We start from the raw sequence: 15,500 nt of genomic DNA, 5'->3' as shown, positions 1-15,500 counted from the left end.
TTGGCCCAATGACAATAAATGTACTCAGCAGTCTCCATTCTACAATCTGCATTTTTCTTGACAAGTTTTCCACCGGGTGTAATGCGACAGAACTAAGTATTCCAATTTTCTTGAGCATGGATACATTATCAGGCTTATTCACGATATTCATAACATAAGTGTACACGTTTTGAAATTTCAGAATAAAAAAATTATATTTCACATCACAAATTCATTATACTATACATGTGAACACTATGGAATCACTTCTCCATAAACTCAATGACTCACTGAAATACTGAAGCAGTGTAACAAATGGGTGTTTATTTATTTTTTACAAAATTCATGCATTGGTATGCAAGAAAACTAATTAGTATAAATTGTTACTCAGCATGAAAATCCATGCATCCATACTTAATGGCAATAATGCCAATATACAAGTATACATATTACATATGTATTTATTTCATAACATCTTGTCATCTCCTGTCATTGTTTTGGTAAAAAAAATCGTCATCAATATTTGCATCTTGAAGTGGCATAGGTGTCATTAATCCACCTAACCTACGTACATGCCATTCTAGTGCACAGAAACTGTAACTGCTTCTCCCCATAGCAAACTACATCTTTACTCAATTTGCATTTCAATTCTGACCAATCCAAAGGGTCAAGCACTGAAAGAAAGGCATAGCCGAGGCACACAAGGCAACTCACACGTACACACACACACACACACACACCCACAGACATGCCACTAGCAGAATGGACCCCTCCTCCTAAACAAACTAACAGAGCAAGAGGGGACAGACCTCGTTCTCCCCCTTAAGCCCTCAGCCTACCTCTCCTCAATACGTGCCAAACTGCCATCCCCTGGGACATGCCACTGTAAATCGGAGAGGAAGGAGTGATTCCAGATTCATATTGCCACTTGGTGAATGCAATGCAATTAGAGATTGCCATGAGCTGCGGCTATTCGGGATAACAGCTTATCATGGACAAATGACCGGATGACACCTTTGGCAAGGATTTCAGTCGAAAGAGCTGAGCACCCGCCCTCATCATGGGTGGGATCTAAGAAAGCTTGTGACGTGGGTCTCCCAGGGGCAAATCATTTGAGGGATCTGACCTCAGCAGTTGGCTGGGGGACCATGAACAGACAACAGGCAGAGGGCTTTTTTCAGGAGGCAAAGGAAGGAATGAGCACTTTTGCCCATTTGTGTGCATGCAAAGAACAGGGCCACCGGTGAGAAAGGGGGAAGGGGAGAGAGGATGCATGCATGTGTGAATGTGTGCCATGTGGTGGACATCCATTTTGTGGGGCTGGCAACAGAGAGCACAGTGCACGCAAGTCCAGCTTGCGTGCCAGTGTAGGATATGCACATTTGGCCCCCTCCTCGGAGGGGCCCCAGTCCTAACAGCCGACGCCATCGAGGGGGGGGCTTCGGTACTTGGCACGGATGTGGAGGTAGGATGAGACGGCGGCAGGTGCTGAGGAGGAAACGGAGCAGTCTGATGTCTCTGCCAGATCCCCTCCTCTCCGAGAAACAACGCGCACCACGCAAGGGTCATGCCTCAGCAGGAAGTGCTCAAGGGTGTCCCAGCCACCACCCACACGCACCATCATGTGCCGACCCTTGAGGAGCTGCAATGGAATGGGAGCCGGGCATCAAGCACCGCTCAAGGCAGACGCAGTGAATGCACACGTTTTATGCTCCAGGCGTTTTATTTCTATTCGTCACCCTGCTCTCACGCTCAATTGCAAATACACTCGAGGGGCAGTAATGCTGCCTGCAGTGCATTTACTCAAGGGAAAAAATGACTGCTTTAGCAGATGCAAAGAAACCACAACATGATTTCATTACTTACAAAAAATGGTATAATTACAGCGGAATCCTTATATAATGAGCATGACGTACAATGAGAATAGTCAAGTGTGGGTGTGTAATTAGTAAGGGTATTCGTAGCAATTAGTAGATTCTCCCAAGGATGGAGACGTTAATCCTGTTGCAATAATTTTCTGCAGCCAACATATTTTATTGCACATCAATCAGAGAGTATTTCAAAAGGAGAACTTGAGCTTCTTATGGCCTTTTTAAGACAGGCTATATTGAATAATTTTTCATTAAGCCGTAAAGGGTAAGCCCTTTGCTCTTTACCCTATATGACTTAAGGAATAATTACTTAATATGAGCTTCTTATGGCCTTTTTAAGACAGGCTATATTGAATAATTTTTCATTAAGCCGTAAAGGGTAAGCCCTTTGCTCTTTACCCTATATGGCTTAAGGAATAATTACGTAATATATTCAGAAAGTGTTTCATCAGGAACAAAGTTATGGAACATTCCTGGATTATCTCCTTTGAATAAGTTATGCATAGATAGCTGAAACATTGCTGTATATGTGCACTTGACTATAAATAATGAATAAAATTTTATGATTTCCATTTTTATGCAAAGTCAAATTGTACTTTTCACGAAGAGACTGCTGTCAGTACAATGTTTTTCTTGGATGCAAACCAAACCATTATATCAAGATCTTGCTATATTGAATTCATTATATCAGGATTCCACAGTGTTATTCATATATTCCTGGTTGATATTTTAATAACTATCAAGTAAAATAGTAGTAATAATTATTTTAGAGGGAATAAATTGAAAAGCGTTGAGAGAACATGAAACCTCGACTGAAAGTACATTAGGCTTTGGTCAGGATATTCCTTGGTGATATGCATTTTTCTCTTTAGCATATACATTCCATAAGGCCTTGACCCCTAACCATGTAAATATTTAAAGTTAAACACCTTTTGGTCGCTTCTTTTATATACCCGAAAACGTACCAAAATTAAATTTACTTAGGCATATGTGGAAAATCAAGGGCTAAAAATCAATGAAAAATCAATGAAAAAAGATACTTTTCCTAATAAAAAGATCTAAGTTATGTCAAATGATATTTCATGTAAATCAGTGTTGGAAAAAGGGTTATAGCATCTAATTAAAATGGATTAATAATGAAGATACAAACACCACATTTTAATTTCAGTGCTATCATCTCAACACACACATTTTTGATTGATTTTGGTTAGTTTGAAAATGCTGGCGTTTGCATCATCAAAATAGCATGAACAAGAATAAGTTGTTTCATTAGAATCATTGCAAGTGCTGTATTATCAACCTTAAAAGGCAAATTTTGATGGAAGATAAGCATAAACTTCCCAGAGAGGTGGAACAAAAATGCATTCATACCTGAAATATATGGTGGCAATAATTTAGTTCTCATCACTTTGTTATTTATTACTTATTTTGAACATAAATTCTGGACTTATGGGAAATACCACTGCTTTTTATTGTCAATGTGAACTGTAAAATATACAGGAATATTTTTTGGAGATCTGTCAGTGCTGAAACTGCTTCTTCATTGCTTAAAACAGTCCAAGAGTAAAATAAGTACCTTTCTATTTAATTTTTTTGTACTTTGCCATGCAATTTCATTTTTACATTCAACATTAAAATGCCCTGAGATTTGCAGGAAATGAGTTAAGTGTACTGTGCACATGCCACAGACTTGTTTAAGAGTAATATGTACTTCAGTTGTCACAAATGAAAAGTAAACCACTATATAACTCTTTCGTGAAATAAATTGTAAGGCAGTAAAAAAATAGAATTCAAATGGCATGGAATGTGTCCCATTGATATATAAAATATCAAATAAATATGCACTGAGGAAGTATATACACAAAATGTGTTGAATATATATTTCATGATATTAATGGTATGAAGGGTTTTTCCATTTACCATCACCAACAAGCCACAAAATATACAGTGACAAGTCATTGCATCAAAATATTACGTACCATTTTAATTATGCCACCCACATTGCAATTGCAACTTCCCATTGAAGGTCAACTCTGGTTTGCACATTTTACTGATAAGTCCATTCAGAATTCCAAGTCCCATCAAGAATGTGCTAGCAAAGGTCCATGGTAAAATATAAAGACCTAAGGGAAATGGTCTTTACCAGGAGACCACTTGCTATTGCTAAGAAAATTATTTACAAAATTCCCGAATTGGGTAACTCTCACTTGAAAACTGAGGATATACATTTAATTAGTGACTGGACATGGATGACTAACATTCAAACTGAGACAAATTCTGCTACTAGAAAATTCCCACAATTATCAAAATATTTTTGGAAAAAGTTAAATTTACTCTAGAAACATTTTCCAGCCTACTCATTTGGAAAAGGAAAGAAATGACCAATAATATGAAAAATGGCAAAAAATTGTTATACTTTGGAAAAATGAATTAAATAAAAATTAAAATAATAAATTGGTATCCCTGTGGCACTAATGACAAGTCTCCTTCCTAACCACAGGACCATGGTACTGAATGTGCCTATTCTCCTCACCCTTATGAAGACATTGCGTCCTGCAATACTGTATTTGCCCTCGCCCAGCTTCTTGACCTTGAGCTTGTTGCACCGCCCCCCCTTGCACTGGCACTGGCGCTCTGACATCCGTGCCACCTGCTGCACCTGCAAATAAATCTGCAACCCAATGCACCACCATTAGTGGTGCCTCTCCCACAAAATATGCATGGGCAAATGATTCTTTGAAACACAATTGATAGTGACACTGATAACAGACATATTAAATACAGTCCAATGCTTCGGTTAACACTCCCTCATTCATGGTTGCGAGTTGTGGCCAAGAGGTTCTCCGCACCTGTACTTCTGTTTCTAAGTTGAAAGAAAATACACACAATGGAATATATATGTATGTATGTATCCCTACAATTTGCTTAGTAGCAGCATATGGACTAAAAATGTGCCATGCAGTAATGTTAATGATTGGGAAAGCATTCCTGTGAGGTTGATTAGGCTGCTGTGCATTGTGTCAATTCTGGGCCCTCCTCTGGCAATCTCTCCATGGCATAACACTTAATGATCAGAGCTCGGTACATAACTCTGAATTGGGGTGTATCACATCACTCATATTATTAAAAGGTCAAGTTTGTCTAATAATATAAAATTTATTGACAAATTATATTAAATGTTTGATCTGACTACGCTATTTCCCAGCCCAGAAATTGGACCCTAATTTTTTGGATTGGAATTTATGAACAATATGAGGATTGGGCAGAAAAGGATCAAGTAGTTTGATGCTAACACATAATACAAAGAATACTGAGAGGTTAGATTTGAAAATTTATCAGTTATACCGACGTTTATTCCTTAAAAAGTAATTAAAAAATTAATTAAAAATTGCAGAATCCCAGAAATTCGTCCTCAATGCTGCTGAATCATATATTCAGCTATTTTCACTGGGGTTGTCAATTCCCTCTTATACAATATCATTGTCACTTCTTTGTAGTGCATTGCTAATTTTGCAATTTTAAAAAGATATTATCATAGTCCCACCTTTCAACTTTCCACCACTCTTTCAATCAAAAAAACACTAGAATTCAATAGCCATTTCATTCTTCCCGTAACATGAAAGAAAGGTTATAAGATACCAACTCATGATGGCATACCAACGTGTCCGAAAGTTTTAATCATTTAGGAGCACATGAGTGTCTGCATATACTAAATCCACCCTATGATCACTCTTTTCTTGAATCATCTTCTTTTTAATGTGATGCCTAGTTTCTGTTATTATTTTGATATTATCGCAATTTGTTTTAAAAGCAACCACTTTCCATGCCATGACAATACTTTCATACTATTTAAGGTTGAATGTCTACGAGATCTAATTTTATCGGAACAGATATGATGTGTGTACATATTAACAAAGGTGTGACATCCCTGTTCAATCAACATGTATTAAGTTTTGCAGCAGCACCACATGCAAGATTACTTTTCATAATTTATTATATATTAGGAAATTTTGAGAAAGTACTTTCAATGACACATTAAAACTTTGATGCTTACTCCTGACCCATAACAGTTATACATTCATTATCAAAATTTGTAATCAAGGCAACCATTCTCTAATCCTGATGCAAGAAAAAACACTTAATATTAAGTTTTTTTGCTGTAAATTGACGCGTTTTAGAGATCAAAATTATACCCCCATATGATATGTCCCATCAAACACAAGCTGATTTTATTGCAAATTTTGGAGTAAATAGAGTGCATCCCTTTGCACTAGGTGCAGGAAATACAGTGTATTGAATTTAATTATAACAAAATATTGTATATTATAACTAAGTAATTAAATTATAATAAAATTATATGGCTAGAATTTCATGCTAGCAGCATTTATTTTAGGGGGATCATACAAAAGCAATTAAATCACAAATCGTCTTCAAAACCATTGATTGAATTTTATATTTTGTATTTCTTAAATCTAATTTTGATCTTTTGTGTTTCATGATGAAATAGCCAGTCCATTGACAGAGAAGTGATATATTGTATTTCTTTATTACCCCCACTGGAGGCAATGCTTGGCCCCATGCTAAGAGCCACTCTCAATACCACTAAATAAGACTTTTAAGACTGAGCTCCATAAATACGGCATCCAATATTTGAATTTGTGATATCATGTCTCCTTGCATATCTACAAGAATAGCTCATACCATGATGGGTGCCCTAAACTTGATGGTGTGTTAGGTTGAATCACTTTGACCTTATATATCTGAGAATTGCCCTTGGCCTAAAAAGAGCTTCAGGTCATCCATTCCACACAGCAATCAGCCAATCCTCCATCAAATCAGGTGATATCCATCTTGAGCACTGAGATTCAACAATTATCCTATTCAGCTGTATTTTCTGAGGGAATGCTTTGAATTTTAAAATAACGTATGATCATGTCATTTATAAATACAGCTTGCATCATGCAAACTTTTATTTTCATAAGTTTTTATGATGATGCTTTTTGCAACTTTTTCATCATTTGGGTACCTTTGCACTTTGGGTGATGGCATGCCAAAGCGAATGGGTGTCTCATTTTCATTACTTGTTTAGTACATGAGAGGCCTAGTTATGTGTCTTTTGTAACCCGATCATGTTTATTGGGAAATTTATTAGTTCATCATGGATGTAAGAGAGCAGGCATTGATTGACAAAGTGAAGTTCTAGATGTCAGGATAAAAACACTAAATTGCATCATGTATACACACCATTCGGTGCTTGTCTTTGATTCTTGATGCAAAGGGAATGTTCAGTGGTCCTGCAAATTCTTGAACTTTCAGTTTGATCATTTCCTTTTTCAGTGCTTTCATATTGCTTTTCCTCTCATTCTGAAGAAGAGAGTAATCAAGTCATGGTAAATCTCAAGTAAAAAGACAAATATGCAGAATTGCCTCTGTTATTAAAAAAAATTCAGTGATTGGAAGACAATCTGATAATTTAAAAATACATCAGGAATATAAATTCCTTAAGAAAAACTCGAGGAAACTCTGGTGCATAACAAAAAAAATATGTAATGACAGGGTACTTTCCTCCAAAAATAAATATGAAAATATCCTGGGATATCATCAATGAGTCTAATGAAAAAATTCTCAAAGACACTTCCTAAAACATAGCAACATGGTGACGACTCATATCCAAGGTACTCAGAGTTGGCAAATGATTTCAATGCACTCCCACTTTAATATCTAATGTGATTCATCTTCCATCAAGCACTTCTGCTAATCTTTCTTGTAATGTTTCCTCTTTTTTTTAATTGTCATTAAATTCACAATATATCAAAAGTAACTATTTCATATTACTCTAATAAAAATTCCTAAGGCCAAGATATTATAAACTTATGAAGTAATTTATGTCATATAATTACATAAATATCCACTCCTATTATTAATACATGAGTCACTGACTAATGATGATTTTCTCTCTAATTTAAAACATACAAAAATTATACCCATTAACAAAAACAAATCATACCCACATGATTTAAGTAAAGACAGATGTATTGCCTTACAAATTTTTTGTCAAAAAATGTGGGACACCAGCATTCAGGCTTTATCAAACAAGCTGTGCTCTACATACTACCTCTTACACCAGCCATCAAATTCAAGGTGGTGCAAAAATAATACTGATCTTGTATTGTGGTGTATTCTATCCCAGCATGTCCTATAATAGTATATTCTGGGTCTTCTTCCAAACTACCCAATATTCACTTTCATTCTTTCAGATATAAGATTTTTCACTCAACTTTAATTCTCCTTCATCCTTTCCAGAACCTTGGAAGTGAACTTGAATTATATCGCCTAAGTAAGTAGGTAATAATTTCAAATCACACATGCACTGGTGGTTCATACATCGCATGATGCATAAAACTAGTTATGCAGCTGAAAACAACCTCATAAAAGCACTCCTGCCAACAAAGTGGAACCATTGGTCCGCTTTGGAGGCCATGAACCAGGGCAAATATCATAAATATTGGTGATAGTTGTTCATGCATTGTAGTAAATACTTATATTCACAGTAGTGCAATGTGATACTCAATACATTATAAATCACTTGTGAGGCTATGATGAGTCACTTTGGTGCATTTAAAATGATAACCTTAAATTTCACACATAAATCCAAAGACAATGTGTGCTTTAATCTTTTGCATTTATATGAAAAAATATCATCTTCCTTTCAGGGAAATAATGTTAGTTGAAGACCGTGCAGCTTCCACGGCATCATCACAACCTGAAGTGATGGTCTACTTTTGGAATGGCCTCCAGGGCCCATGGAAATGCACCATTGGATGCCTCTCGGTACTGGTTCATGGATCCTCACCCTTCTGTCCAACTCGGTGATCTCCTCCCTTGCCACCTGCTCGCCGCCACCCGCTGAGTGGCAGTTCCTCCGCAAGCGTATGCCCACCTGCTCAGCCAGTGGGAGGTCCAGGTCTGTCACATCAAGGTCGCTGCCACGCACTGACCCCCAGTCGTCATCCTCGGTGCCATCGCTGGGGATGCCATCACTTGTGCCACCTCCAATAGCCTTCCCGGCACCCTCACTCTTTGCACGGCGTAGGTGGCCGTTGGGCCGACCATCCACTTGTGCCGTGAGGCTCCTCCGGTCTGCACTGCGAGGTCGTCCCAACCGTGGCCCGGGGCTGCTGCTGGCACTCCCACCCCACTTAGGGCCACTCACCATGGGCGATGACCCTGAGGCCATGATGGCTGATGATGAGCTGCAAGGGCAGGCACGTGGAAATTCACATGGACACATGGAATACCTTTACTTATATTCTTACTTGTACGTCTTACAGGAACAAGTAAAAACACACTTTAATTGAAACTTGAAATCATTTCCAGTGATACCACTAGATAGGAATGAGTTTATATATATATCAATCATATATATATATAAATTATATATATATAAATCATATATATATATAAATATATATATATATATATATATATATATATATATATATATATATATATATATATATATATATATATATATATATATATAAATCATATATATATATATATATAAATCATATATATATATATATATATATATACTCATATATACAGAAACAGATATAAGGAAAAGGGATAGGAACACATATAAAGGACGAACACAATAAAGGTGGGGAAGGCGGAATCGAACGGATCACAAGAGTAAAAATTATTCCTTGACCGGGACTCGAATCTCGGATCTTTCCACTTGCCGGGCGGATGCTCTTAACCACTTGAGCTATCGAGGAAACGTAGTTTACCCTGAGATCCGTGGGTCTAATATGTCGCCAAGCGTCCCGATTCTTTAGCCAAGAGATGGCGTCAGGGGACTGTTTCACCCACCAAAGGAGAAATAGACAATACACAAGAGGAAAGGAAAGTGGTTTAGAATTCATACAACATCATACAGGAAAGGAACAGTGCGTTTCGTGGCACGCATAGCCAGAAGAAAGAGATGAGCCACATTGGCCAAATACACATTCAAACACGAAATCCCGCCAAATGGCGAATAAATACTCATATATACAGAAACAGATATAAGGAAAAGGGATAGGAACACATATAAAGGATAAATAAATCATATATATATATATATATATATATATATACATACATATATATATATATATATATATATATATATATATATATATATATATATATATATATATATATATAAATAAATCATATATATACATATATATGTAGATGATTTGGTCAAAGTAACATGGAAGTGTTGAATAACAAACTTAGACAGCAACGAACAATATAAAAACACATAAAAAGATCACTCACCCGTTATTTCTTGATCATTTTGACGGAATTCAGCTCCGTCTTTATTGGACGAGATAGAAGTAATGACTGCTCATTCATTCACTCTGCAGTCATTACTTCTATCTCTTCCGATGAAGACGGAGCTGACTTCCGTCAAAATGATCAAGAAATAATGTGTGAGTGATCTTTTTATGTGTTTTTATAATGTTGGTTGCTGTCCAAGTTTGTTATAATCATATTCATTTACATGGAAATAGATATAAGGAAAAGGGATATGAACATATATAAAGGACGATATGGTATTGTATGATTGCTAAACCATTGCCCTTTCCTCTTGTGTGTTGTCTATTTCTCCTTTGGTGGGTGGACGCCATCTCTAAGCCAAAGAATCAGGGCACTTGGTGACGTATAAAGACTCACAGATCTCAGTGTAAATAAATTATGTTTCCTCGATAGCCCAAGTGGTTAGAGCATCTGCCCGACAAGTGGAAAGATCCGGTGTTCAAGTTCTGGTCGAGGAAATATTTTTACTCCCGGGATCTGTTTGATTCCGCCTTCCCCACCTCTTCTGTGTTCATCCTTTATGTGATCCTATCCCTTTCCCTTACATCTATTTCCATATGAATGAATATTTTTTCGCCATATGGTGGGATTTCATGTTTGAATGTGTTTGTGTGTGTATATACTCTCTCTCTCTCCCTCTATATATATATATATATATATATATATATATATATATATATATATATATATATATATATATATATAGTATTCGGTTCCTGGGTTCGATTCCCGGTCAAGGCACTCTGGGCACCTGCAGCTCCACCCAAGCTAAAGTGATTTTTCGGGTACCAGGTCTTCCTGGGAAACCATAACCGGCACAGGGAAAGGAACTGGCCCCCCTACCCTGATGTGTGAATTTCAAACGCCGTCGGGCTTAGTACTGGGTGAACTCTTCCTACCAAACCGACCTTCAGATTGATTGCTGTGTTTATGGTTTATATATATATAATATGTATATATAGAAAATATATATGTATGTTTATATGTTTATATATATATATATATATATACTCATATATACAGAAACAGATATAAGGAAAAGGGATAGGAACACATATAAAGGACGAACACAATATATATATATATATATATATATATATATATATATATATATATATATATATATATATATATATATATACATACACACACTGGAAACTCATGCAATGAGCATAATTTGCTCCACGATTTTTTTCGTAAAGCGAAACACTCTTTCAGTGAAACAACTTTTTACATATATGTATATTAACATTATGTAAAATACGATAATGCATTCCATGCTGAAAAAATTAATTAGGTACAAGGTTTAATCAAAGAAAAGTATTCATTCATTGTTTAAGATTATGGAAAATGTTTATCTTTTAAATTTAAGATTTAATCAACCGTGAACGCAAATTTTATTATTCACTGCATTCTTCTTGTGATGAATACCTTGAACTAAGCTTTCTACATGAATGACGGTAATTGATACAATCTTTTTTATATTTATAAAGTAAACAAAAAGAACCAAACACACCAGAATATTACTTATCAATGGGATAAAGGCATGTTCTATTTTTCAACTAGAGGGTGCAGGGTGGGCAAATTTGCACTACACTGGTGAAACTTTATTATATTCAAATATCGTTTGGACAAAAAGGCACACACTGCTACTTGCTATCTGATATGAGTATACAAAGGATCAAGGAATCCAAAGATGTGATGGAAGATAAAATATCTCATAGAATCCATTAAGAGTAATGGTAAAAACGGTATGCATGCCGTACACCCACCAAGCACAAATAGACATGACTCACTTCATGATGCCACACCCAATCAAGTGGCTCATGGAGGAGACTTCTATATGCGCGCCCACCCACACATAATACTTGCTCTATAAGCAGAGGGGCTAGCACACACAGATATGAGGGCAACTACTGCATGTGCAAGGCAGTTCCAGCAGAGAGAGAAAGGGGGCTGAGTTAACGCTGCTGGCCTACGAAGCAGCAGACAAAGAGAGAATAATCTCCACCTGTGGCTCACTTGCCTGCTGTGTCTCATCTTGATTGGTCGGCTGGAGGGCCTGGGGGCTGCCGTGGGTGCCACCCCTATGCTGTGCCGCCAGTTAGCGCTGGTGGCTGCCCCAAGTGCCTCCCTTTCCTCCTGCTGTGCTATTTCCTTCTCCAGCTGCACAAGGCCTGGAGGCTCAAGGTCAAAGCGGGCCGCCAGGCGGGACACCTCCAGCAGGCAGAGCACCACATTGCGGGGTTGACTGTGCAGGACTGTGGGGAACAGTGAGAGTGGACCTGTGAGCGATATTCTGATGGAAAGATGCACACTGCGTCTCAAAGACCTCTCTTCCAGTCACTCAAGGTCAGCCTTTGATGAACACTGACTAAGCACTACTCTAATTTTAAGCTTTGAGAAACACCTATAAACCAAATGACCCACAGGACAGGAAACCAATTTTTTGCTTCAAATGCATAGTCCATCAATTGTCATTGGATAAACAATTAAGATGTCTTCCCATTGCCCTCCTCAAAAATGTTTCTTATGTGATGACATCACTCAAACGGTCACCCCACTGAGGGCAGATGCCATTGTCAGGCACACCTCAATGAGAAACAGACCTTGAGTGAGTGTTTGGACAGGGGAGAGTGGTGTGGTGTGGCCAAACCTTGATTGTGTGGTTTGGATATGCAGGGTGAAGGGATGCTGATATTGTAGTAAAACCCGGTGTCAAAATTGGTTACCCCTGCATATCACTCAACTGTAAAATCCTACCCCCCATCCACCAGATGGTTTTCTCGGACCATAACACACCACCCTTATGGTTTCAACCTCATCCCTACCTTCTTCCCTGGCACTCAGAAAATCCAACAGATTTTGAAGGAGCTTTATCCCATCATAATAAATAATGAGTCCACATCCCTCCAATTTGAGCCCCTCCATCCCATTCATTGTCCCACAAATTTGCACAGCATTCAAAGTTAGACATAGAAAAGGAACATGACGTAGAGGAAGATAGCTTAGGTCCAGGCATACTAGACAATGAGATAGAAAGGGAATTAAGGGAGACGAAATTAAATAAGGCAGTGGGGGCGGATAACATTCCCGTGGAACTATTGAAATGCTTAGGAAAATGTGGGAGGAAGAGGCTATATGGGCTGATCCGTAGTATTTATGAGGAGGGAATCTGGCCGGAAGACTTTGTGAGATCAGTTTTAGTTCCTATTCCGAAAAAGGTAAAGGCCACGTCATGTGAGGACTATAGGACAATAAGTTTGATATCCCACGCAGCTTAAGTTGTTCTTAGGATCATAAACAAAAGGATAGAGAGTAGGGCAAATGATTACTTAGGGGATGATCGGTTTGAGTTTAGGAAGGGGAGAGGTACTCGTGATGCCATTGCAGTAATGAGATTATTAATTGAGAGGAATACTATATAGAACACAACCAGGAGGTATTTGCCTGTTTCGTAGATTTCGAAAAAGCATTTGATAGAGTGAATTGGGAAACACTAATGAGTATTCTTCAGGAAATAGGAATACATTATCACCATTGCTGTTCAACCTGTATGCAGAGGAAATGATCAAAGAGGCATGGGAAGAACTGGAGCTAGGAATAAAAGTGGGCGGGGAATCCGTAAAATCAGTTAGGTTTGCTGATGACCAAGCCTTAGTTTGTCAGTCAGACAAGGGGTTGCAAGCATTGCTGAGTGAATTGGAAATTCAGTGCGACAGGTATGGGATGAGAATCAATATAAATAAAACAAAGGTAATGCGATGTTCTTGAAAGATAAAGACTAGGCATTAAAGAGATTAAAATAGGAGGGCAAAAACTAGAGCAGGTAGAACAGTTTACGTATTTCGGTAGTGTTTTGGACCAACACGGTCAAAGTAGTAGGGACATAAGGAGAAGAATTGTGCTAGGCAAAGAGGCTTTGACAAGGAAGAGGTAGTTGTTGACAGGGACGTTGAGTAAGGATGTTAAGATAAGACTTGTAAAAACTTTGATATGGAGCGTAGCTATGCACGGCGCGGAAACGTGGTCATTGAAGCAGGTGGATAGACGTAGACCGGAGGCTTTTGCAATGTGGGTGTGGAGAAGAATGGAGAAGGTGAAATGGACAGAGAAGAAAACAAACGAGGAAGTACTTGGTATGGTGGGCGAAGAGAGGGGTTTGTTGGGAGAAATCCTATGGAGACATGAAAAGTGGATGAAGGGTGTATTGACCGGCAGTGGGATGTTGAAGACTGTGGTAGAGGGGAGAATGTTAGGCAAACGAGGAAAGGTAAGGAACAGGATAGGGATGTTAGATGGGATGAAGGAAGGAAGAAAGTACGCAGAGATGAATAGGGACCTAATATAAAGTAGGTTGCTGGGTTTTGTGTTTTTTAGGAGTCACAAAATGTTTTATTTAGTAGCTGTGTCCATCCAAAAACCTACCTTAACCAGTAGTTTACCTAAAAAAAAAAATTAAAGCCCACAAGGTCCCTCCCCCTTGTCCCCCCACACAATTCTCAGTCTGCAAGTTCCTTAGATGTCAACGCTCCCTCTTCCCTGCTCCACAGTTTCTCTTCTCCCAAGCTACTCTAAATTCTTAATGCAGATGTTTCAGGCAATGAGCCACAAGGACCCTAACGTTATGCAATTTAAGCTTGATAGCTCATTATTGCTCTTGGAAAAATGGTTCAACGTTAACAAAGAGAATGTAAATGTACTAAAAACATGTTATATCCAATTTAAAAATGAAGGAAAGTGCCTCAGTTAGACCTCTACTTAAAAGGCCATCCTATAGAAAGGTTACACAGTACCAAGTTTTTAGGTTTGTCTATTGATGAGTCTTTAAACTGGGGGATCCATACCAATGGTCCATACTCCACTTTGGCAAAAAGTGGATTTATTCTACGAAAACTTACAAACATTGTGCATTGGAATATACTAAAAATGGTGTACTATGGCAACTTTCAGTGACACCTGAGCTACAGGATTATTTTCTGGGAGCATCAACCGACTTCTGTAGAGTTTTTATAATGCAAGAAAGATGTATTATGTATTTAGCAAAAATACCCCCATGGCAAACTTGCAAACCTTATTTTAAAGAATCGAAAATTTCAACTTTACCTTGTCTGTATATTTATTACTTATGTATGAGTGTTAAGGATAATATGAAACAATAAATCACCAGTGCACAAGTACATAGGCATAGTACTAGACAGAGTGTTGGTGCACATTTATTCTGCCACTCTTCTACTCTGTATATTAATAGTCCCTTTCATGTGGCCATCAAAATTTTTA

General features: G+C 37.8%; 1 protein-coding gene across 2 annotated transcripts in view; it reads right to left on the bottom strand.

Moving 5' to 3' along the window:
* Window positions 1-213: 213 nt before the first annotated feature.
* Window positions 214-15,500, bottom strand: part of LOC139697932 (growth arrest-specific protein 2-like) — an 88,872-nt gene continuing 73,585 nt past the window's right edge. The window contains exons 5-8 of one of the 2 annotated variants that reach the window (XM_071596792.1): window positions 12,232-12,481; window positions 8,704-9,103; window positions 4,384-4,521; window positions 214-1,621 (exon numbers count right to left, since the gene is read on the bottom strand). In XM_071596792.1, the coding sequence (XP_071452893.1) occupies window positions 1,391-1,621; window positions 4,384-4,521; window positions 8,704-9,103; window positions 12,232-12,481 (1,019 nt within the window). In that variant the 3' untranslated portion in view covers window positions 214-1,390. The remainder of the gene's footprint in view (window positions 1,622-4,383; window positions 4,522-8,703; window positions 9,104-12,231; window positions 12,482-15,500) is intronic. The other variant, XM_071596793.1, reaches the window with a different exon arrangement.

The sequence above is a fragment of the Hetaerina americana genome, unplaced genomic scaffold (genome assembly GCF_022747635.1).
Source record: "Hetaerina americana unplaced genomic scaffold, ioHetAmer1.1.p SCAF_8, whole genome shotgun sequence".
NCBI lineage: Eukaryota > Metazoa > Arthropoda > Insecta > Odonata > Calopterygidae > Hetaerina > Hetaerina americana.
This window is presented reverse-complemented; position numbering and strand designations above follow the sequence as displayed.